Here is a 26478-nt window from a genome sequence, read left to right on the forward strand (position 1 = left end):
TTGCGAAATAGGAAGCCAATTCTAGATTTAACTTTGGATTGGAGATGTTTGATATGGGTCTGGAAGGAGAGTTTACAGTCTAACCAGACACCTAAGTATTTGTAGTTGTCCACGTATTCTAAGTCAGAGCCGTCCAGAGTAGTGATGTTGGACAGGCGGGTAGGTGCAGGTAGCGATCGGTTGAAGAGCATGCATTTAGTTTTACTTGTATTTAAGAGCAATTGGAGGCCACGGAAGGAGAGTTGTATGGCATTGAAGCTTGCCTGGAGGGTTGTTAACACAGTGTCCAAAGAAGGGCCGGAAGTATACAGAATGGTGTCGTCTGCGTAGAGGTGGATCAGAGACTCACCAGCAGCAAGAGCGACCTCATTGATGTATACAGAGAAGAGAGTCGGTCCAAGAATTGAACCCTGTGGCACCCCCATAGAGACTGCCAGAGGTCCGGACAGCAGACCCTCCGATTTGACACACTGAACTCTATCAGAGAAGTAGTTGGTGAACCAGGCGAGGCAATCATTTGAGAAACCAAGGCTGTCGAGTCTGCCGATGAGGATATGGTGATTGACAGAGTCGAAAGCCTTGGCCAGATCAATGAATACGGCTGCACAGTAATGTTTCTTATCGATGGCGGTTAAGATATCGTTTAGGACCTTGAGCGTGGCTGAGGTGCACCCATGACCAGCTCTGAAACCAGATTGCATAGCAGAGAAGGTATGGTGAGATTCGAAATGGTCGGTAATCTGTTTGTTGACTTGGCTTTCGAAGACCTTAGAAAGGCACGGTAGGATAGATATAGGTCTGTAGCAGTTTGGGTCAAGAGTGTCCCCCCCTTTGAAGAGGGGGATGACCGCAGCTGCTTTCCAATCTTTGGGAATCTCAGACGACACGAAAGAGAGGTTGAACAGGCTAGTAATAGGGGTGGCAACAATTTCGGCAGATAATTTTAGAAAGAAAGGGTCCAGATTGTCTAGCCCGGCTGATTTGTAGGGGTCCAGATTTTGCAGCTCTTTCAGAACATCAGCTGAATGGATTTGGGAGAAGGAGAAATGGGGAAGGCTTGGGCGAGTTGCTGTTGGGGGTGCAGTGCTGTTGTCCGGGGTAGGAGTAGCCAGGTGGAAAGCATGGCCAGCCGTAGAAAAATGCTTATTGAAATTCTCAATTATGGTGGATTTATCAGTGGTGACAGTGTTTCCTATCTTCAGTGCAGTGGGCAGCTGGGAGGAGGTGTTCTTATTCTCCATGGACCTTACAGTGTCCCAGAACTTTTTTGAGTTAGTGTTGCAGGAAGCAAATTTCTGCTTGAAAAAGCTAGCCTTGGCTTTTCTAACTGCCTGTGTATAATGATTTCTAGCTTCCCTGAACAGCTGCATATCACGGGGGCTGTTCGATGCTAATGCAGAACGCCATAGGATGTTTTTGTGTTGGTTAAGGGCAGTCAGGTCTGGGGAGAACCAAGGGCTATATCTGTTCCTGGTTCTAAATTTCTTAAATGGGGCATGTTTATTTAAGATGGTTAGGAAGGCATTTTTTTTTAAATATCCAGGCATCCTCTACTGACGGGATGAGATCAATATCCTTCCAGGATACCCCGGCCAGGTCGATTAGAAAGGCCTGCTCGCAGAAGTGTTTCAGGGAGCGTTTTACAGTGATGAGTGGAGGTCGGTTGACCGCTGACCCATTACGGATGCAGGCAATGAGGCAGTGATCGCTGAGATCTTGGTTGAAGACAGCAGAGGTGTATTTAGAGGGGAAGTTGGTTAGGATGATATCTATGAGGGTGCCCGTGTTTAAGGTTTTGGGGAGGTACCTGGTAGGTTCATTGATTATTTGTGTGAGATTGAGGGCATCAAGTTTAGATTGTAGGATGGCTGGGGTGTTAAGCATGTTCCAGTTTAGGTCGCCTAGCAGCACGAACTCTGAAGATAGATGGGGGGCAATCAGTTCACATATGGTGTCCAGAGCACAGCTGGGGGCAGAGGGTGGTCTATAGCAGGCGGCAACGGTGAGAGACTTGTTTTTAGAGAGGTGGATTTTTAAAAGTAGAAGTTCAAATTGTTTGGGTACAGACCTGGATAGTAGGACAGAACTCTGCAGGCTATCTTTGCAGTAGATTGCAACACCGCCCCCTTTGGCAGTTCTATCTTGTCTGAAAATGTTGTAGTTTGGAATTAAAATTTCTGAATTTTTGGTGGTCTTCCTAAGCCAGGATTCAGACACAGCTAGAACATCCGGGTTGGCAGAGTGTGCTAAAGCAGTGAATAGAACAAACTTAGGGAGGAGGCTTCTAATGTTAACATGCATGAAACCAAGGCTATTACGGTTACAGAAGTCGTCAAAAGAGAGCGCCTGGGGAATAGGAGTGGAGCTAGGCACTGCAGGGCCTGGATTCACCTCTACATCGCCAGAGGAACATAGGAGGAGTAGAATAAGGGTACGGCTAAAAGCTATGAGAATTGGTCGTCTAGAACGTCTGGAACATAGAGTAAAAGGAGGTTTCTGGGGGCGATAAAATAGCATCAAGGTATAATGTACAGACAAATGTATGGTAGGATGTGAATACAGTGGAGGTAAACCTAGGTATTGAGTGATGAAGAGAGAGATATTGTCTCTAGAAACATCGTTGAAACCAGGAGATGTCATTGCATGTGTGGGTGGTGGAACTAATAGGTTGGATAAGGTATAGTGAGCAGGACTAGAGGCTCTACAGTGAAATAAGCCAATAAACACTAACCAGAACAGAAATGGACAAGACATATTGACATTAAGGAGAGGCATGCTTAGTCGAGTGATCAAAAGGGTCCGGTGAGTGGAGAGATTGGTTGGTGATTTAGACAGCTAGCCAGGGCATCGGTAGCAAGCTAGCATAGGATGGAGGTCTGTTGTTAGCCACCTCTTGCGTTCCGTCAGTAGATCAGTGGGGTTCCGTGTGGTAGAGGGGATTAATCCAAATCACACAACAACAACAAAAATAAAAACAATAGATATAGTTATAGAGGCCCAAGAAGAAAACATAATTATAATAATAAAAATAATAATAAAAAAAAATGTCCGATTGTCTATTCAGATAGCAGCCGGTAAGACAGCTAACGGTTAGCAGGCCGCAGATGGGCGTTCAGGTAACGTCGCGACGGAGGAGCCAGCCGAATAACTCCTTCGGGTAGATAACGTCGGCAGTCCAGTTGTGAAGGCCCGGTGGGGCTCCGCGAAGGCAGTAAAACGGGTCCGGATAGGTGACTGCAGCCCAGGTGTGATTGATGGAACTCAGGAGTGATTGACGGAGCTTGCTAGCTCCGGAATAATTGATGTTTGCTCCGGAATCGACGAAGGCCGATAGTCACACGGATAGCAGCTAGCTAGCTGTGAGATCCGGGTATGAATGTCCAGAGAGCAGTCGAAATCCAGGGACATGGAGAGAAAAATTGGTCCGGTATGTTCCGTTCCGAGCCGCGCTGCGCCGTACAGAACTGGCGATAGATTTCGAGCTAAAGGATAGCTGATGACCACAAACCGTGGTTAGCTGAATACTAACGATTTGCCAGTAAAGGAGCTAACTAGCTTCTGAACTAGCTTCTGAACTAGCTTCTGAACTAGCTTCTGAACTAGCTTCTGAACTAGCTTCTGAACTAGCTTCTGGATTAGCTTCTAGCTAGTTTCAGGCTAGTTTCTTGGAGTTTCTGGCTAGCTTCTTGGAGGATTACAGATCTGAGGTAAATAATACTTTTTTATAAATATACATTGGTGAGGCGGGTTGCAGGAGAGTGTTTTGAAGATGAGTTGATGGAAAATAAAAATAAAATGTATGTGAAAAAGTTGTAAATATATATATATACAGGACACGACAAGACGAGGACAAAAGACGTCTGAACTGCTATGCCACCTTCATCAGCGCGTCGCACACCACTTTGTAACATGTTCTTAATTGTCTGAAACCTGAACGTTTTAATGCATATTATGATGCATGTCCCTTTCCAAATTTATAATTGATATTTTCATCTCGGTCACATGAAACCGCTTGCATGTGCAGTGCCCTTTTGACAACTGTGTCTTACCGCTAATTGCATTATGGATGGAACATGTGCGTGTAGCCAACTGCCTTGTGCGTATTGCTGCACTTCTAATGTGAGGAAATAATAGTTATCAACATTTTAAGCTAAACATTCTGTTGTGTCAGACACATTCCTTTTGGACCTTTTTCTATGTAGCCTAGGCTACATGAATTTAGGATCTATCGTCCCACAACTGTTCCAGAGTCTGTTTGGAATAGGCCATTTTTTCTTGACAAGTTGATCAATAGAATAGGTAGCCTAAACCTTTCTACTATAGTAGATTGGCTGAGGAAAAGTAAATGTGGACAGTTACTCTAACATGTTCAAAGTGCACGTCAGAATCCGGTAAGAAGGACCACACATCATTGCATCCTCGACTTGCATGTTCTGTTAATATGAATTTTAAAAGAAAATGAGAGCTGCACACTCTAGGAGCTCAGATGCAATAATTGAATAACTAACGTTTATGACAAACACTGCGGGTCACTAGTTTGTAGAGTTTCAAAGGACACACAGGTGTCTGTAACCATGGTCAGGTGTGGCTTGATTTCATTGATTCATTTACAGATATAAATGCAACATATAAAAAAGCATCAATGGATAACATACGATCATTTTGGCTACACAGGCCAAACAATTACAATGAATAGCAAAAATCACAATAAATCACAGGAATGGCTTCAGATCAAAGTCTACGTTGAGACCGAAGGGAGCAATGGTCTTTAAATTATAGATCCAGGCAGCCTCTCAGTTTGACAATAAATTGTCATGGTCACCCCCTAGGGACGGTGACGTGTTCAATACCGACATAACGAAGGGACGAAATATAGTGGTTTGTTTCCAAAAAGTGGGCCGCAACTGGGTACGTCGAGTTTTTGCACCCAATGGTGCTACGAAATCCCTACTTTTAATTTGCGCTTCGTTATACCCACATCATTTTTTTTTACCACAAGGACAAGTTATTAAATAACTGCCTTAGTGGAGCCATGGGCGGAGCCAGAGGGGTGACACCCCTGACATCTGATTGGCCACCCCGGGTGCCACCCCAAAATTTCATTCCCTATTGGCAGTTTGACGCTGATTGACATCTCATTTCACCTCTTGTTGAAAGAAGCATTATTTTGACGTTCGGCGGCGCATTTTTCAAATCGATGACGAGAGAATATTAACATTGGTTGGGAGATACAGAAGAATAAGAAGAACAAACAGAATAAGAGAGAATATTTCCACAGCTCCACGGGGTATTTTCGCGATTGGCGAAAGCATCATATTTGAAGTAAGTTTGAAGGTTTAGCGTCGGGTTATTGTTTCCTGAACAACTTTTACAACAGTAGAGTCGCTGTGTAAGTTAATGTTAGACCTTTGGCACCATTAACAGACAGTTAATCAGATAAGAGAGATCGGTTCCCAATTTAGCCTAACATTATATTTACATCTGTGTTAGTAATACACGCATATAAAGTGCAGTGTCGTAAGTTACAGTATACGAATGCTTAACTAATGTGGGGTAACTAGTAGGCTACAGCTGTCAGTGTTCAGCAAGTTAAAATCCATTAACTCAAGTTAGATTTTTGTACTTGAACACAAATCGAACAATTGTTATTATCAATCTGTTAAAGTTACTCAAAAGATTACCACAATTTGCAGATAGCCAGTTTGCTATCGTAAAGGTGTAAGACATTATAGCTAGCTAAGTTACTTACTGCCGAGTAGGGCTAGCCATGATCTAACTAGTAACTTAGGCTGGTAGTTGATTTTAAGGTATAGTTATGATAATGGGGATTTGTAATTAAGATTGATGGATGATAATTGGATGCTTAGATGTAACCATAGACTGACCCTATGCAAAAATATGACAATTAAACATGAAAAGAAAGGGCGAGATATCAGACTTCTGTTTCAAAAGGACCCAATGGGAGGCCAGGCCTATACTTTAAACTACACATTTTAGTTAGCAGCTGTTAATACCTAATCTTGTGGATCCCTTAATTGTACATTTCCATAGAGATATAACACATTATTTAACGTGTATTTCAGACATTACAAGATCCAGAGAAGAGGGTCCTGTACAGACGTGTTTGAAAACATTTCCCAGAATTCATCATGGTACTAGGAAGAGGGCTTTCAATCCATGGCTTGAATATTCTGTAAATCAAGATTCGATTTATTGTTTCGCCTGTAGTTATTTTTCTCTGCCCAATACACCTGAATCTGCCTTCACATCACAGTCAGGGTTTTGTAACTGGAAAAAGGCGCTGTTTAAAGATTCTGGGTTTAAGCTCCATTCGAAGGCAGAGCATCATATCAATGCTATGTATGCTTGGAATCAGCATAAAAGGGCTATTGACAGCAACTCATCAATGTTAGATGTCATAAATGAGGATCAGAAAAAGAAAGTGGAGGAAAACTGTACTTAAATTAAAACAATTGCAGATGTGCTCCTATTAACTGCCACTCAAAATATAGCGCAGGTCATTGAGAGTTTGATGACTCTCACAACAAGGGTCTTTTTTTTTTTTTTACAATCTTAGAAGAAATAGCAAAGCATGACCCTCTCATAGAGAAAAGGATGAATGCATGTGGCAATGCTAAGTACACAAGCCACCAAATCCAGAACAAATCTCTTGAGGGCTGAGACGGTACAAAGTGAAATAATAAGAGAAGTAAAAGAAAGTGAAGTTTTTAGTGTAATTGCAGATGAAACCAAAGATTTAAAGGTAAAAAACAACAAATGTCGTTAGTTGTGAGGTACTATTACAATGGGGCCCATCCACGAAAGCTTTTTACACTTTCAGTCAGCTGAAAGCTTAGATGCAGCAGGTCTCACAGGTCTCACAGGTCTCACAGGTCTCAATGATAATGGATTGCCTTGAAAAACGGTCTGGACTACAGAAATGATCTTGTGGGGCAAGGCTATGACGGTGCATCCGTCATGAGCGGAAAGCATTCTGGTGTGTTTGCACGGATTAAAAACAGTGCAAGATTTGCATTTTATGTGCACTGTAATGCACATTGTTTGAATTTAGTTCTTGTCGATGCTGTAAAATCAGTGCCTGAGGCAGTTAATGCTATAAAGCAGAAGCTTTATAATGTTCTATTCTGGCTCGTAAGTTCATCTCAAGTGGCTTGCAGTTCAGAAAGAGCTCTATCCACAGCAGCAGCACAGGGAACTACAGAGACTTACGGATGTAAGGAAGATGCAGATACATGGCATGCCGTAACCTTAGGGACAGGCTTCCAGCAGTTCTGAGAGTGCTACATGCTATCACACTTGAAAATAGATCAGTGGAGGCAAGGGGCCTTCTTTCTCAGATAGATTTACATTTCATAGGGCTTTTGGTTACCTTTTGTTAAGTGCTTGGTGATGCCAAATGTCTTTCTGACATGCTCCAATCAAGCTCTCTTGACCTAGCAAGGGCTGTGGATCTAGTAGGTGCTGTGGGTCTAGTAGGTGCCCTTACAGATACATTACAGGAAGGGCTGTGGATCTAGTAGGTGCCCTTACAGACACATTACAGGAAGGGCTGTGGATCTAGTAGGTGCCCTTACAGACACATTACAGGAAGGGCTGTGGATCTAGTAGGTGCCCTTACAGACACATTACAGGAAGGGCTGTGGATCTAGTAGGTGCCCTTACAGACACATTACAGGAAGGGCTGTGGATCTAGTAGGTGCCCTTACAGACACATTACAGGAAGGGCTGTGGATCTAGTAGGTGCCCTTACAGACACATTACAGGAAGGGCTGTGGATCTAGTAGGTTCCCTTACAGACACATTACAGGACTACAGAAGTGAGGGTTACTATGGAGAACTATGTAGAGGTTGAAGAGATTGCAGAGCACTGTAAAATAAGTGTACAAACAGTGTGTAAAAGACAGCCTAAAACAAGCTTAAGATTTCACGACTCATTGATGATGAGCACTGTAGGACAGAAAAATAGTGACCAAAGTGATGGTGAGAGCTTCCCAAAGAGATATTTTATCAGGTGCTTGACAGTCTCACAGCAGAGGTGTTTTTCAAAGAAGAATTGCGAGATAATACAAGGGGTCCAGTCTCTCAACCCAAAGACTACAACATTCTTGAATGAGGAGCCTGTTTGCCTTTGCTCAGACCTTTGAGTCAGATTTAGAGGACCTCAAACATGAGGTTCATCAAACCAAGTGGCTTCTTGATAGGAGAGAGAAAAGTGGAAGGGACAGACCGTCTACTCTCCTTGACTTTGTTGTGTTTCTAGAACCTTATAAAAGAGGTCTTCCATGAGCTATTTCGACTTTGTAAGATGTCTGTTGTTACACCAGTCAGCAATGCTTCTTGCGAGAGAGGCTTCTCAGCTTTAAAACTGATTAAAACCCACCGTAGGACAACAATGGTTGATGACAGCTTAAGTGACCTCGGAATTCTCAGTGTTGAGTCAAGGAGGGGCACGCTCCCTCAACAAGGATGAGTTTGTGAAACATTTTGCCAGTTCTCAACAGAACCGCAGAATTATGCTGTTTTAAATCTACCTAGGATAATTTGGCATTTAGGTGGTCCCTCTGGTCATGATTAAAACCTACACTGTGTACTAGCTAGTACACTGACATTCTAAAATTATAAATCCAAAGGGTATCATGTCGTCTTGATTAGGCCAATTCCAAAACTTTTCTTTGATATTAGTGAACATAATATATATGACCATACATATGATACTGTAAGTTTATGATCCTGTAAATATTGATGGGCACCAAAATTATTTTTAAAGTCCATTTCTGCTTTTGTGTGTGTGTGTCTGTGTGTGCGTGCGTGAAATTGAGCTGTAGTTCTGAGGTAGAGACACTGACTATTCATAGTATGTTAAAGAATTCTAGTGATGTAACCCTTTTGGAACACACTATCTGCCACACTGAAGAACTCCGGGTTAAGTGAATTATCACTTCTACCTCTAATCAGCAATCATACGATTCATTCATGCTCCTTAGATGCCAGGTTAGGGTTACACACTCATTTTCTGTCATGGTCCATGGACCCCCTGAAGTAGCCTTGGCCACCCCATGTATAAAACTCTTGTTCCGCCACTGAGTGGAGCACATCGCCTAAACAGGTGTGCGTTTCTTGCGCCTCCAGATGAACCTGTTAATATAAAATTACCATATTCTAAATGTGTTTTCTGTCATTCTGAGCTCCATGGGTGGAGGCCCTAATCAGGTTACGTGTCCAATGCATGAATTAAAATGTTGCCGGTCAAATGTCCAGCTCCACATTTTCCTAATGGAAACCCTGGACCAACAGTATCAAAAGCAGGATTAATAAGATCTAAAAGAACTAGAATAGAGAAGTCACCAGCATCAGCAGCCAACAAGGTCTTTACTCACTTTCAATAAAGCAGGTTCCATACTGTGCAGTGAGCCCTACTGGAATTCTTCAAATAAGTTCATACTCAAACAAGCCACTAATTACTTGAAAACAACTTTTTCTAAAAATATAGGATAAAAAAAAGCAAGTTTAGCGATAGGTCTATAATTACACAGTGAGGAGGGGTCTATAGACTGGTCTTTTTAAGGAGAGGTTGAACCAGAGCAGTAATAAAATAGGCTGGAAAGGAGCCAGAGGTCAGGGAGCGATTTACAATAGACAGAATGTTGGGGCCAGCAGTAGGCATAATAACCTCTTATAGTAGTCTAGTAGGGATCACATCCAAGGGGCAGGAGGAGGTCTTCATGTAAGCTACAGTATCAAGGAGGGACTCACAGGATATTTGCTGAAAGGAGCTAAAGGAAGCAGTAGACAGCCTCAGAGTAGTTGCCTCAAGTGCCTCCTGACCAGAAAAGCTGGGATGGTGTCGACTACTGTCAATCTGGAATCTAATATTTTCTATAAAGAATCAGAAAAACTGTTTGCAGAGACCAAGGGATGTGAGCATGTCATTCTTAGTTTCTACTGGTGCCACTGAGTCTAAAGCAGCCTGACATATGTCACTGAAACTGTTCAGCAAATCATGAGTGTGATGACAAAGAACATGATCAGTAGTAGGGGATTTAAAAGCTTCAGTACATTTATTAACAGTTGTGGAGTTAATGATGCCAGAGAGTGGGGACAGACGTTTTTAAGACATTTTTAAGAATTTTAAAAACAATACTGAGATGGTCAGAGACACACACATCAATAGTTTCCAAGTTATCAAACCATAGGACAGACAGCACGAGATCAAGGGGATGGCTTTTGTTGTGCGTAGGTCCCTGTGGCGTAGAGCACAAAGCTAAAGGGTTCTAATAGGTTAAGAAACGCCCCAGATAGCTCATTATTTAGGAAACACACATGAATGTTTAGAATAATAACTCTGTCATAATTAGGCGCAACCAAAGAGAGCAGGTAGGAGAATTCTGCCATGAACAAACTATTAGGTTTAGGAGGGTGGTACACTAAAATATACAAGGAGGCCTGTTTCTTGTTCAAGTAAAAGATAAGACTCTCAAATGAGGACATTTTTCCACATGACACCGGGCTACATATATACTTGTCTATGAATGATGGCTACTCCCCCACCACGGCCAGGATTGCTGGCGATAAGAAGAGGCTGGAGGGATAGATTCATTTAGATCAGGTATTCCCAAACTGGGATACGCGCAATGCTGTCGGAGGTACGCCAAATAAACATTTGATTCACTTTATATTTTGTTATTTACATAAAATATATTTTTAAATATTCACATTTTCAAACAGTACATTTATATTTTTCCAACGGGGCTTTACATTTGGGTGAGGTTTTTTTCTCACCTGAGTATCCTCGTTTCACTGCCAAAAATAAAATGAAACCATCTAGTGTTCAGTGAAATAACAACACAATGTCAAATACAGGTAGTCTAATCAAATAGCTAACATCCAATCACATTAACCATTACTCTCTCGCAGGAAACCTTCACTCTTGTGCAGACATTTAGAAACTAAACATGACAATTTGAAAAATAAGCCACAGGAGTTTTTTGAGCGAGAATAAAGATGACTTTCGAGTAGTAAGACATGTATAAAAGCAACAGATACCATTCATAAGAAGGGCTAGAAGCGTCTTGTATGGTGAGCTACCGAGTGGCTAGGACAGGCAAGCCCCATATTATTGTGGAGGACTTAATTCTTCCTGCTTGCGCAGATATGGCTGGGACAATGTTGGGGGAAAAGGTAAAAAAAAAACTATACAGACAATGCCTCCACCAAACAAAACCGTTTCACGATGCATCAGTGACATGGCAGGAGATGTTTTGAAACAATTACTGCTTTGCATACAAGCCAGTGAATTCTATGCATTACAGCTGGATGAGTCAGCAAACGTGACGGGCCTGGCACAGCTCCTGGTATATGTCCGTTACGTTTATGAGGGGTCAATTAAGGAAGACATCCTCTTCTGCAAACCACTGGAAACCAAGACAACAGGAGAGAATACTTTTTTAAAGTACTGGACAGCTTTGTGACATCAAATGGACTTTGGTGGTCAAGATATTTTGGTAATTGTACTGATGGTGCAAATGCCATGACAGGAAGACATAGTGGAGTGGTAACGTGCATGCATACACTGCAGCATCCACCGAGAGGCTCTTGCTGCCACGGGAATGCCTGACAGCTTGAACGACATTTTGGACACTACAGTGAAAATGGTTAAGTTAGTTAAAGCAATGCCCCTAAATTCTCGTGTGTTTTCGGCATTATGCAATGATATGGGCAGCGACCATGTAAAGCTTTTACAACATACAGAAGTGCGCTGGTTATCAAGGGGCAAAGTATTGGCACGGTTTTTTTTTTAAATTGAGAGACGAGTTTAAAGTGTTCTTTACTGACCAGAATTTTCCCTTGTCTGACCGCTTGCATGATGACGAGTTTCTCCCATGACTGGCCTATCTACGTGATGTTTTTTCTAGGATTACAGGGACTCTCTGCAACTATATTCAATGTGCGGGACAAAATTGAAGCTATGATTAAGAAGTTGGAGATCTTCTCTGTCTGCATTAACAAGGACAACACACAGGTCTTTCCATCATTGTTTGATTTGGTGGACTTCAGGAAACAGCAGAGGGAACACCCCCCTATCCACATCGATGGAACAGTAGTGGAGAGGGTAGCAAGTTTTAAGTTCCTCGGCATACACATCACAGACAAACTGAATTGGTCCACTCACACAGACAGCATCGTGAAGAAGGCGCAGCAGCGCCTCTTCAACCTCAGGAGGCTGAAGAAATTCGGCTTGTCACCAAAAGCACTCACAAACTTCTACAGATGCACAATCGAGAGCATCCTGGCGGGCTGTATCACCGCCTGGTACGGCAACTTCTCCGCCCTCAACCGTAAGGCTCTCCAGAGGGTAGTGAGGTCTGCACAACGCATCACCCGGGGCAAACTACCTGCCCTCCAGGACACCTACACCACCCGATGTTACAGGAAGGCCATAAAGATCATCAAGGACATGAACCACCCGAGCCACTGCCTGTTCACCCCGCTATCATCCAGAAGGCGAGGTCAGTACAGGTGCATCAAAGCTGGGACCAAGAGACTGAAAAACAGCTTTTATCTCAAGGCCATCAGACTGTTAAACAGCCACCACTAACATTGAGTGGCTGCTGCCAACACACTGACACTGACACTGACACTGACTCAACTCCAGCCACTTTAATAATGGGAATTGATGGGAAATGATGTAAATATATCACTAGCCACTTTAAACAATGCTACCTTATATAATGTTACTTACCCTACATTATTCATCTCATATGCTTACGTATATACTGTACTCTATATCATCGACTGCATCCTTATGTAATACATGTATCACTAGCCACTTTAACTATGCCACTTTGTTTACATACTCATCTCATATGTATATACTGTACTCGATACCATCTACTGTATCTTGCCTATGCTGCTCTGTACCATCACTCATTCATATATCCTTATGTACATATTCTTTATCCCCTTACACTGTGTATAAGACAGTAGTTTTGGAATTGTTAGTTAGATTACTTGTTGGTTATTACTGCATTGTCGGAACTAGAAGCACAAGCATTTCGCTACACTCGCATTAACATCTGCTAACCATGTGTATGTGACAAATAAAATTTGATTTGATTTGAACTGTCAAATGTGATATAGCGAAGCACCTGAGTGAGTTGAGTGCGCAATTACTCTCCCGAAACAGATGACACAAATAACTGGATTCGTTATCCCTTTCATGCCCTGCATCCAGTCCACTTACCAATATCTGAACAAGAGAGCCTCATCGAAATTGCAACAAACGGTTCTGTGAAAATTGTATTTAATCAGAAGCCACTGTCAGATTTCTGGATTGGGCTGTGCTCAGAGTATACTGCCTTGGCATATTACACTGTTAAGACACTGATGCCATTTGCAACCACATACCTATGTGAGAGTGGATTCTCGGCCCTCACTAGCATGAAAACTAAATACAGGCACAGACTGTGTGTTGAAAATGATTGAAGACTGAGACTCTCTCCAATACAACATTTGCAGAGTTATGTGCATCCTTTCAAGCACACCCTTCTCATTAACCTGTGGTGAGTTATTCACTATTTTTGATGAACAAATAAGGTTTTATATGTAAGACGGTTAAATAAAGAGCAAAATCATTGATTATTATATTATTATTTGTGCCTTGGTCCTATAAGAGCTCTTTGTCACTTCCCACGAAGCGGGTTGTGACAAAAACTCACACTCATTCTTATGTTTAATAAATGTATTGTATAGTGTGTGTGTGGCAGGCTTACAATGATGGCAAAAAAACATTTGAGAGTTCGCTGACCCTGGTGCTAGAGGAGGTACGCAGCTGGAGGTTGAATGTTTGAAGGGGTACGGGACTATAACAAGTTTGGGAACCACTGATTTAGAGAACTGAAGTCCTTGGTTTAAGCCAAGTTTCAGTAAGTATGAAAATATCAATGTAAAATCAAATAACAAAATCATTGAATATGAATGATGTATTTAGAGATCTTACATTCAATCTTGACATGGATTGCTGCCGGATTGACAGAGGTATTCAGGGGATAGAGGAACATAAATGAGGTTACTTACAGTAACTGTACTACGGGGGATAATATGCTGTCCATGTCCTCTGTGTCACGTTGGTAAAAAATTATTCGGGACACAGGAGCAGGAATGCGTAATAGTTTTTTTTTATTGTACCCAAATGACGGCGTGCCGTGGAAAGGCACGGGGATGAAGACTAAACAAGCACGTACACAAAACACAGGGTTGAGACCCAAACAAAAGAGCGAGGAGTACCTTGAATAATTAACACACGTGCACAATGATTAACACACGGGACGAGACCAGGAATCATCTGCGCAATTCACAATGGCACGAAAGCCAAAACACACAGCACAGGTACTAACACGCACATTGTAACAATAATGGACAGCACCATGGTATACAAATACTAATCAGTGGGAAGAGGGGACAGGTGTGCGTGATGAAAGTTCTGGAGGAATCCGTGACACTCTGGTGCTAATTATGACAGGGAGGACTGGAGAACTAACAGACCCAGGCCGTCAGTCTCTAAAACAGTTCGCTACGTTGCTGGAAATAATCCTGGAACCCGTGCGGTTAGGGTGAATACAGTCTCATTTAAAAGAGTGCTAGCTGCTCCCAAAGCAAGTCAAAATTGTCAAAGAAAGTAGCCCAGAAGCTGAACTGGTACACTCACCCGTTCCCTCATTGAGAACACAACAATAATACATCTGGTGAATGAATCAAGATGAGCTGACATATAGTAGGGAAAGAGAGGGCTGTGTTGAGACAGATGATGTGCTGCTCTCTGGTCCATTCCAAGCTCCCAGCCCAGACTGACAATCACAGAACCTCTATCTGACCCTGCCAGCAGGAAACAAACTCTCCCAAGATAAGCCCTATCTTCTTCACAAGCAGACCAGACTATATGTGTGTGTATATACAAGACTACAGTAGGTGCAGTAGAAGATATTCTTACTGTTGTGATACAGTAGCGATGATGATGTGTGTGTGTTGTTTGTATGCCCTAATGTGTTCAGACTCAATGTTACCCGGCGTTGAGTGGTGAGGTAACACCACGGAGACAGAGAGCAATCAATCAACCAATCATTAGAATTCCCAACAAGCGGCTCTAAATCTCTGTGGCATGCTAATCGATAGCACTTAGCCTGCACCCCCAGTATTATGCAATGCCACTGTGGTCCACTGCTCTGGCAGACTATCGCCCTGCCACACACACATACACACACACACACAGGACTACCCACAGAGCATGACAGCAGGTCAATCAAATCTATCAACACAATTGCTCTCAATTAGATCAGGGATTGATGAAAAGTTGGCTGGTGTTTTTAGGTGTGAGTGCACAACTAAGACGCCTTATGCAACAACAGAGGGCTTTTATATGGCCCAATACTGTAACCTTGATATTGGCTCCCTGGAAGAGATCTATAAAAGGAGGAAAGATAGCAAATTGAGAGTGAGAAAGAGTGTGTGAGAAAAGATGGAGGGAGACGGGGAGTGAATGGGAAAGCAGACGAGTGATTTTCAGTTTGCTGTAAGGGCAGTCAGCAGGGCCAAATTGGGCTGCAGTGGCTACTAGCTAGGTGCAGTAGGAGCTCAGACAGACAGATAGACAGAGCTGAACAGTATGGCACAGATGCACATGTTCCTTTAAGAGAGGCTGCACTCAATGGAGATCACATGTCTGGGGCCTGTCCTGCTGACTCAGGCCTTCCACTCCACTGCTAACCTCAAATCACACAGGAGGGAGGGGGAGAGAGAGAGACAGAGACAGAGAGGAAGGCTTAACTCAACTTAACAGGACTCGGGAGGCAGAGACAGAGAGTGGGGGTGGAGAGGGAGGGAGAGTGAGAGAAAGTGCAAGAGAGGATGGGGTGCAGACAGGAAGGTAGAGGGAGAGCCGAAGATGGAGTAAATAATGAGGGGACAAAAGGCGGGAAAATGCAACAACACAGTCCGTACAGTCAACACTTCTCTGCCTCTCGTTTCAGGCGGGAAACTAGAGGTTGTAACATGGGATAGAGAGAGCCCCATGTGAATTCCGTAACAACATAGTACCCGCCACCCTTATGCAACAAACGTTATCTCAACATCCTGAGAGTGTTACGAGCTGATAAAAAACAACAACAAAGTTGGTCCTGTCCCTGCAGCAGGCTGTGATATGATGTGGTTCAAAGGCGAGGTAATTAACTTAATGGGTATGGTCTACAGGGATGATGAGGGAGGGCTTCTGACTGACTGATGGCTCCTTCCTGTTGTCGTACTATAGGTAAGCCCTCCCTCTCCCCTCATCTACAACAGGAAATGGCTCTGGACACACTGTACATTCTGTAAGGGAAAGATCACTACCTGTCTGGACACAAGCCACCGCCTCAGAGGAAAGACGTGTAAGGCAATTAAACACCATGGAAACGGAGGGAAGTAATGCCATGCAGGGGAGCGGGATAGAGGAGAGGAGAGCAGCTGGAGCTGTCATAGCAAGACAATGATACACACAATTACAGTACACACACACAAATACGTCACACACGGTACACTGAATGTACAAAACATTAGGAACAGCTTCCTAATATTGAGTTGCACCCCGCCCCGTTTGCCAAACACAACAGCCTTAATTGGTCAGGGCATGGACTCTACAAGGTGTCGAAAGCGTTCTACAGGTATGCTGGCCCATGTTGACTCCAATGCTTCCTACAGTTGTGTCGGTTGGATGTCCTTTAGGTGGTGGACCATTCTTGATACACACAGGAAACTGTTGAGCGTGAAAACCCCAGCGGTGTTGCAATTCACACTCAAACTGGTGCACCTGGAACCTACTACCATACCCTGTTCAAAGGCACAAATCGTTTGTCTTGCCCATTCACCCTCTGAATGGGACACATACACAATCCATGTCTCAATTGTCTCAAGGCTTACAAATCCTTCTTTAACCTGTCTCCTCCCCTTCATCTACACTGATTGAAGTGGAGTTAACAAGTGACATCAATAAGGGATCATAGTTTTCACCTGGATTCCCCTGGTCAGTCTATGTCATGGAAACAGCAGGTGTTCCTAATGTTTTGTACACTCAGTGTATATGCACAAACACAACACACAGTGATATTAGAGCAGTGTGAAAGGCGAGTCGTAATCCCACTCCCTGGCTTCTCAGTAGCAGAGAGAGTGGATGACAGGATCAAAGGCTTGCTGTAGGAGCTGTCAGAAATCAATGGAGAGAAACCTGGGAGGATTACCCTCATGTCCTACACACAAGCCTTTTACAGCCTATTCAAACATGTCTGTGAAAACACAATTGGCACCACTGCCATTTGCGCATGCACACACACACATGCACGTATAAATTAGTCATAGGAAGTTGAGTGATGGGAAAATGGAAATCTGACTGGGTTCACTACCTATTTAAAAAGGAATGCTGTTGAAAGTAGATGAAGCAGTATTTCACATTATACTGTACCGTAATTTAAGCAGTGGCAGTACTTCTGTTCATATACATCTAAGTGATATTTAACTTCTATACTAGTCAGATACTTAGAGAAGGAAGGGTGATGTAAGGTAGTAACTGTGGAGGCGGGTGGGGGGGTGTACCTGGGTCCAGGGGCGAGGGAGGAGGGCTCTGGTCTGCTGGGTATAGTCCACACATCTGGTGTTTCCTCCTTGGACTTCAGAAAGCACTTGGCCTCCTTGGAGTCAGCATCTACCTCTTTGGTTACTCTGAAGACAGTAACAGGCAGACACTTAAACCCAGGACTGTATTAGTGGCCTCAGTCTAATGAGCATAAGTAGAGATCAAATTACATAACACTGTACATTTCTCAAGAAAAGGACACACAAGGACACACACACACACACACAGACAACAAGCTGATAAACTGATAAACACACAACAAGCCTTGGGTTGCTTTGGCACAAACAAATTGCCAACCTCTCTCTAATGCCACTTAATATAATATTTATATACCCTACATTACTCATCTCATATGTATATACTGTACTCATTTAAACTGCTGCATCTTGCTGCATCTTGCCATCTTTATGTAATACATGTATCACTAGCCACATTAAACTATGCCACTTTATGTTTATATACCCTACATTACTAACCTCATATGTATATACTGTACTCGATACCATCTACTGCATCTTGCCTATGCCGTTCTGTACCATCACTCATTCATATATCTTTATGTACATATTCTTCATTCCTTTACACTTGTGTGTATAAGGTAGTAGTTGTGGAATTGTTAGGTTAGATTACTCGTTGGTTATTACTGCATTGTCGGAACTAGAAGCACAAGCATTTCGCTACACTCGCATTAACATCTGCTAACCATGTGTATGTGACAAATACAATTTGATTTGATTTAATTCTCTCTCACACACACACACACACACACACACACACACACACACACATACACATAAAAACATAGCCCCAGTGAAAAAATATATGTATTTTTTTAAACCAAAAACCGACATGGCCGATGTTTCATTAACCGCTTAGGTTGGTCACTGTTTACAAGCCAATAAAACCAACAAATATGTTTTCTGCTTTTGGTTGAGTCCCTCCCTGGTAGTAGGTTTGGCCGGGGTAGGCCGTCATGTGAATACGAATTTGTTCTTCACTGACTTGCCTAGTTAAAAAAATATATATATAGAAAATTGTACAAGAAACCCCTCCCACACATGTGCACTTACACACACATGAATCAATACTTTGTAATAATGAGAGGACAATCCTTTCCTTCCATCTCCTGCCAAGTGGACATTTTTTATGTCTCTGCCTCTCGCTCTTCTGTTTCTTCTCCCTTTCCTCCTTAAACCCTGCAATCATTTCTAGCTCTCCCTTTACACAACCAGGCTCTACTGGATCATAGTCTTCTAAATTCCTCAAAAGAAACACTGCACCCCATCAGATATAATAGACAGTCCTCTCTTCTCCAATAGGACATAATGACAGGGATAGGAAGAGACCAGTCCAACATTAAGGTCAACCAGTACATCCTCTGGGAATACATTCTTTAAGAAGATTGCATCCATTAGGGTGATAATGATAATCATATGTTGCAATGATTTCAGGCTTTCATAGAAAATAAGCAACGTCCTTTAATGTGTTTCATATTACATAGATAATACTACTGGTGAGACCCTGACTAATCTAAAACCACTTTCCCAGGACAATTATTTGGCCTGTAAACTGACATGTGTTGTTGTAACTCCGAAATGTAATTGCGCCAGTATGCTGTGGAATGCAGACACTTTCTCAGGATCATTATGTGAAGGGTTCGAATGTAAGGTTGCACTGTCACCTGGTGGTCAAAGAATGTACTGCTACCGGTATGTGCGCAGTGCACCAGTGGTCTAAACTTACCGGACCTCTTCCCCAGCAAAGTCAAAGACCTTAGTGATGGTGACTTTAGAGGGCTCTTTAGATTTATGCTCTAAATGATGACGTTCTGATGGGGCCTCAGTGGACTTCTTCGGTCTGTCTGTGGGTGCAGCCTGGTGAAGATTGAAAAACAAAAACAAATGTTAGACATCATAGTGTTCCAAAGAGTAAAAACTTGACTCCAATGCAAACAACATACACAACCAGCAAGCTGTAACAGGAACCCAGGTTCCAACTATCATATGCCTGATGTCTCTATGGGCAAGATGTCTGTAGATTTGATACAATACCTGCTGTTTAGTAGTAGACTGTGGTGATGGAATAGATGGCTTGGATTTGGGACCAACATCACTCAGAAAACTGGCCCACAAATCATCTGCTTTCTTCTTCTTTTTCTCTTCGTCCACCTCCTTCATGGGCCTGGAATCAGAAAACTCTCCCTCCTCCTCCTGCTCCTCCACATTGCCATCCTGCTCTGTCTCCTCTAACTTCAGTCCTCCTTTCTTTCTTTTCCTATGAGGATCGCCAAAGAGAGTGGTAGGAAAATAACATAAAATAACATAAAAAGATGGTCATCAACCTCTCACTCAACGTCAATAAAACAAAGGATGTGATCGTGGACTTCAGGAAACAGCAGAGGGAGCACCCCCCTATCTACATTGAAGGGACAGCAGTGGAGAAGGTGGAAAGTTTTAAGTTCCTCGGCATACACATCACGGACAAACTGAATTGGTCCACCCACACAGACAGCATGGTGAAGAAGGCGCAACAGCGCCTCTTCAACCTCAGGAGGCTGAAGAAATTTGGCTTATCACCCAAAACCCTGACAAACTTTTAGAGATGCACAATCGAGAGCATCCTGTCAGGCTGTATCACCGCCTGGTACGGCAACTGCACCACCCTCAACCGCAGGGCTCTCCAGAGGGTGGTGCTGTCTGCACAACACATCACCAGGGGCAAACTACCTGCCCTCCATGACACCTATAGCACCCGATGTCACAGGCCAAAAAGATCATCAAGGACATCAACCACCCGAGCCACTGCCTGTTCACACTGCTACCATCCAGAAGGTGAGGTCAGTACAGGTGCATCAAAGCTGGGACCGAGAGACTGAAAAACAGCTTCTATCTCAAGGCCATCAGACTGCTAAACAGCAATCACTAACTCAGAGAGGCTGCTGCCTACATTAAAACCCAATCACTGGCCACTTTAATAAATGGATCACTAGTCACTTTATACAATGCTCTCTAAATAATGCCACTTTAATAATGTTTACATATCTTACATTACTCATATTACATGTATATACTGTATTTTATACCATCTATTGCCACTTGCCTATGCCACTCGGACATCGCTCATCCATATACTTACATGTACATATTCTCATTCACCCCTTTAGATTTGTGTGTATTGGGTAGTTGTTGGGGAATTGTTAAGATTACTTGTTAGATATTACTGCACTGTCGGAACTAGAAGCACAAGCATTTCGCTACACTCACATTAACATCTGCTAACCATGTGTATTTGACAAATACAATTTGATTTGACACCATTGGTCTAAAAACGGAGCCAAATACAAAAGTGTTGAATCACTCACCTCATGCCAATGTCTTGGCCTTTCTTCTTTTTCTTCTTGGTGACATTATCTGACTGTTGGCTACTATGGTCAACTCCTTCCAGACCATCTTCTTTCACACATTCATTCATGTCATCTTCACTGAGGTTGTCATCTGTCAACCACACAACAATCATGGTAAGACTTGAACTGAATGACAAATACAGTAGCTAGTTATCATCAAGCAACATACATGAAGAATGACACATACAGTGGAAATATTGCATAACTACTGTATAAGCTTATGATTCTCTGTCATGCGTGTAACGTTAATAAAATATCTGCTCAACTTGCGTTGCATTTCTATCTGTTTGTGGAAGTAACTTTACCAGATGGGACATAGTCTTGATCTTCATTTGAAGAATAGCCATCGGAATCATAATCTGAGTAATTCATCATTTCCCCTCCAGAAAGAGCCTACACTTTCTGCCAATAGTAAACACAGCAGTAAAGGTATGATGGATAACTGGCTAGCTAGCAAATTACAAAGCACCGGATATCTGACGAACCCTGTCTGTAGCTATCACGCGGTTACAAAATAACCGTTAATGTTAACAAATGTTTCTAGCTGTATAGTTTATTATAGCTACAATTACAATAACAAACAAAATACACAAGTATCCACAATATGAAAACGTGTGGCTTTGTTGACTAGCTACAGAAAGGAGCGCGGATCTATATTGATCATTGTGTAATTCTATGGTAGCTGCTTATCTGACTTCCTGATTTACTACGGCACGTCCACAGGATCAATCGATCGTTAGGAAAGACGCGTTATCGCTTCTTTATTGTTGGAAAATGAATACCGTATTCATAATCGATTGCATTATTATATATTTATATGTTAATACGGTTTGGAAATTTTATTCAACAATTTATCAAAATTGTGAAATCCTTTTTGTGACCCCGCCTCTGATGAGTCTGGTACCGGCGTGACGTCAAATCAAGTTGTGTTGACATCAAGCTAACGGCTATATACAGGAGATCAACCAACCCTTGTCGACTTGCTAGCTAGATCCAACATTAATGTTCTGATGGTGTTATTCGGATATTCGTGGTCTCGCACACATGCTCGTGGTGTTCTGTGCATTAGACATGCAGAACGGATATAACGAGATTGGGTTTGTGCAGCAAATTCTTAGCTTGAATTTGGTCCCTAGGAAAAATGGAACCAATCGAGGCAACGACACATCGCTTAGCGACTTCTCAGGTGAGATTCATTCCACAGCCCCTCTGTTCTACGTTAGCCAGTTGAACAACATTATTATAAACTTTAACGTACATTTTTCGTTAACTATTATCCAGGTAACCGATTTAACGTAGCTAGTAATACTACTTAGTGAGCTACCACATTCAAATAGACGTAAGTCGTAACGTTTGGGTCCTTACGTTAGTCCATTATTATTGAGCTACTTTAGCTAGCTAGATAGCTACTAGCTAGATACATTAACATGGCTTCTACTGTAGCTAGCTATTTAGAATGCTAAACAAGTAGCTAGCTAGCTAATTTTAGCTGGCTAGCTAATCAAGTGCTAGCTAGCCAGCTGACAATAACAACAAATATTATTGTACAAAACGGACAACTTTAAATTACCCATAACGTTAGGTAATCCACTAGAGTATTCTAATGGATTACCTAACGTTATGTATATATTACCTAACGTTATATATATTAGTGTGAGGGAGATTTTATATATATGTGTAATCGTTAGCAGCTTGGATTATTTTGCAGGGTGATTAAGGGGTCAGATTAACATAATGGGCACTGGGTAAGGTAGTATTTATTTCAGAAGACATGTCAGGCCACAGGCATGTGTAAAGTCTGTAAACATTGCAAGGCTATATATTACTGCTTACTTCCTTTGTCTCAGAGATGTGGTATGGAGTCTTCTTGTGGGCTGCTGTCTCTTCACTGGTGTTCCACCTACCTGCTGCTCTCCTGGCCCTCGCCACCCTGCGACAACACAAAATAGCCCGCTTCATGCCCATTGCCATCATACTGATGAGTATCGTGGGCCCTGTGTGTGGTGGTGTCCTTACCAGTGAGTTACTCACCTCATGTTCTGATAAGCCATCAACATAATCAATTATTGTACGCGTAGACATAAACTACTCATTGAGTCAGTGTAAAAATTATTTTAGACTTTTCAAAAACCAAAAATGTCTTTGTGCATGTAGGTGCCGCCATTGCTGGGGTGTACAAAGCAGCAGGGAAGAGGATGATCTCCTTGGAGGCCTTGGTGTTTGGAGTGGGCCAGTCCTTCTGTGTCCTCATTATCTCCTTCTTAAGAGTCCTAGCTACACTCTAGCACTGGGACACAGGAACTCAAGGAGGGAGAGTGGGGGGGGACATGCAATCAGCAGGACGGCATATGCAAGACAGCTGTTCCTTCAGAGGCCTTATTTTCTATATCTGTTATCGGATGACTTTGTTTGATACATGATTAGTTGCCAAAGTGGTATATTTCAGGGCTGGCCAGGGGCTCTGTTTTTCTATGTGTGTTATTTTTCATTCAGATTGTTGTGTGTTGCACTATACTCAGAACAAGCCTTCTCATTCTGCGTGTTATAGATGTATCATACACATAGCTGAGAATGAAACATTCCAGCATGCAGGAAATTTGTGCTCTACAATTTGGATGAGTACACTCCATTTACTGTCTCAATAGTTCCACAACCTGGTAAAGACAAGTCTGATGTGCATGCCATCAGACAAACACTAAAGGAGAGCATTCTCTGCTCTGTTCCACCACAGACCAATCAGCTTAAATACAATGTCTTGACTGAGGTGTGATGTATTCACAATGAGGCACAGTGCTCGACGATATTGAAATATCTAAGTCAGACATAGCTACAACTTAAGCTTTTATTTCCACGTATATATTTATTTCTCTCTCTCTCTCCATATTCCAACTTGGGGTGTGTCTAATAAAAATTTTAAAATATATATATTTAAGTCCATTCCAGCTTCTGTGAGCAGAGGCAATAGAGAGAAGTGGAGACAATGGAGAGAAGGAAAGGTGTAAGTTCCCAATCTCTTTGTATATTGCTGAGCAAATCATAGGGAATAGTGTTGACTAATCTCATATTTATTTTATTTTCCTTAAATATAATTTTTTCAATATTGTTAGGGTATTTTTAGATAGTTGATCCGTGGGTTATATCAGTGTATATACAAAATACTTTTTCTGAGTAAAATCTTTACACAAAACAGTTGCAGACTGTTCTCTGGTGGCGTCAGTGTGCTTATATCATTTAATATCTCTTGAGAACCTATTCAGCATTGCTCTTTGTTTGTTAATGTTCTATTGGCCTTAATGATGTTAAAGGTGTACAGTATGTAGGAATAGTGTAATATATTGTTACTTTGGCATTGATTATGCTAAACTAATAAGAGGCAACCTCACTCTAAACCATGAATGTGAATCAGATTTCCTTAAAATTCCTTGTGGAATTTCTTAAATCTTTTTACCAAAGAGAACCTAAAACATATGTACACCTGATTTTAGTTTGAACTGATAGCCCCCTTGTCCCAAAATCCTGCTTTAATTAAGGGCTCTATTCTATCTGTATCGCTGAAGCATTACAGATTTCGGGGTGTAAAGGTCATTTCCGATTGAGCCGACATATGCAGTGTTTACTGTGAATGCAGTCTCTGCTAATGCTGAAACACTGCCTTTAAATTTGATTCGCGCTGTAACGCTGAACTTCCGTAATACGGATTGAATAGAGCCCTAAAGGTTTCGGTATTGTGTCCAGACTTATAAATCATGAGCCGTGTGTAAGAACAAGGTAAAAGTCCAACTCCGCGAGAAAAAAGTCCAAATCCACCATAGAAAAGCACAGCTTTACAGATGTCTCTATTCTAAGCCAAGAGTAGCAGACTAGTGAAATCAAGCATTACAGTCCAACAAAAAGCTTTTTGTGTTTTGTTATTCAGCATGGCTACATGCATATTGTTCAAAACTATCAGCAGTGTAGTGGTCATTAGTGCAGTAACAAAACCACATCCTTTTCAAAACACTAGTGTGGTGGACTGGTTATAGGAACAAATGAGGATGGTTGGCCATCACACTATTTGGTAGAGGTTCATTATTGTAATGTAGACAGATTTGTGGTGATGAAAGTTTCTTAGCAGCAGGCTAGAGCTGTTCTGTCTGGCAGTGATATCATGAGGGGTGACATGTTGAAAGCCATGCTCTGCTTATCTGGGCCTTGAACACCTCAATTCCACAGAATGTTTATTTTTCTAAAGTTCTTTAACTTTCCTTATTGTAGCATGACTGCACACTACTGTTTGTTATATAGCTAGTTGGTTTGTCTTGCTTTAAATAAATGAATGCTCTTTCTTGCCCATGTGATTTTAATCCATGGATTGATTTTGGTTTTACAAGACAAGGTTGATTTTATTACATTAAATTAAAGTGCCAATTGTTAATATTTTCATGTAGTAAAATATTTCACGTTATAATTATTTGAGTGGTGTATTGATTGCAACTCATTTTGACTACTGCATTACACCTTGGTAGTGTGTATAGACCTCCCCACAGATGGATTATTTATCTCCTGCTCCATCTCTCTGCCTCTCCATACACACACACAGATGGACTATTTATCTTCTGCTCCATCTCTCTGCCTCTCCATACACACACACAGATGGATTATTTATCTCCTGCTCCATCTCTCTGCCTCTCCATACACACACACAGATGGATTATTTATCTCCTGCTCCATCTCTCTGCCTCTCCATATACACACACACACAGATGGATTATTTATCTCCTGCTCCATCTCTCTGCCTCTCCATACACACACACTGATGGACTATTTATCTTCTGCTCCATCTCTCTGCCTCTCCATACACACACACAGATGGATTATTTATCTTCTGCTCCATCTCTCTGCCTCTCCATATACACACACACTGATGGACTATTTATCTTCTGCTCCATCTCTCTGCCTCTCCATACACACACACAGATGGATTATTTATCTCCTGCTCCATCTCTCTGCCTCTCCATACACACACACAGATGGATTATTTATCTCCTGCTCCATCTCTCTGCCTCTCCATATACACACACACACAGATGGATTATTTATCTCCTGCTCCATCTCTCTGCCTCTCCATATACACACACACAGATGGCACTCCTGTGCTTTTACTACCTCCACCAGCCAAGTCCCAGTAGCAGCACGGCTCGGTGGCGGTCGGATGGAATAATGTGGTGTTACCAGGGAGAAACTACACACAGATCACTCATGGTGAGGGGGCCACTCTGTCTAGGCTGTACTCCATGTATTCCTGGCAGGCACCATGAGACAGCCTGGTGCTTTATGATCATCATGAAACGTCACAGAAGTGAGCTAATATTGGTCTTCCTGGCTATTACATGTTTTCCATACACTACACAGGCGAAAC

At 42.2% G+C, this 26478-nt stretch overlaps 2 protein-coding genes across 3 annotated transcripts in view; one reads left to right on the plus strand and one right to left on the minus strand.

Moving 5' to 3' along the window:
* The window catches only part of cfdp1 (craniofacial development protein 1), a 69175-nt gene extending 47357 nt beyond the window's left edge, over nt 1-21818 (minus strand). The window contains exons 1-5 of one of the 2 annotated variants that reach the window (XM_020480682.2): nt 21386-21818; nt 21039-21171; nt 19729-19951; nt 19421-19551; nt 17638-17763 (exon numbers count right to left, since the gene is read on the minus strand). In XM_020480682.2, the coding sequence (XP_020336271.1) occupies nt 17638-17763; nt 19421-19551; nt 19729-19951; nt 21039-21171; nt 21386-21455 (683 nt within the window). In that variant the 5' untranslated portion in view covers nt 21456-21818. The remainder of the gene's footprint in view (nt 1-17637; nt 17764-19420; nt 19552-19728; nt 19952-21038; nt 21172-21385) is intronic. The other variant, XM_020480681.2, reaches the window with a different exon arrangement.
* A 160-nt stretch (nt 21819-21978) lies between these two features.
* Nucleotides 21979-25530, plus strand: LOC109889326 (transmembrane protein 170A-like). Its single transcript, XM_020480683.2, has 3 exons — nt 21979-22266; nt 22928-23098; nt 23235-25530. Exons 1-3 carry the CDS (start codon nt 22125-22127, stop codon nt 23363-23365), a joined length of 444 nt encoding a protein of 147 aa, XP_020336272.1. The 5' UTR covers nt 21979-22124; the 3' UTR covers nt 23366-25530.
* The last annotated feature ends 948 nt before the right edge of the window (nt 25531-26478 follow it).

Source organism: Oncorhynchus kisutch, linkage group LG4 (assembly GCF_002021735.2).
Source record: "Oncorhynchus kisutch isolate 150728-3 linkage group LG4, Okis_V2, whole genome shotgun sequence".
NCBI lineage: Eukaryota > Metazoa > Chordata > Actinopteri > Salmoniformes > Salmonidae > Oncorhynchus > Oncorhynchus kisutch.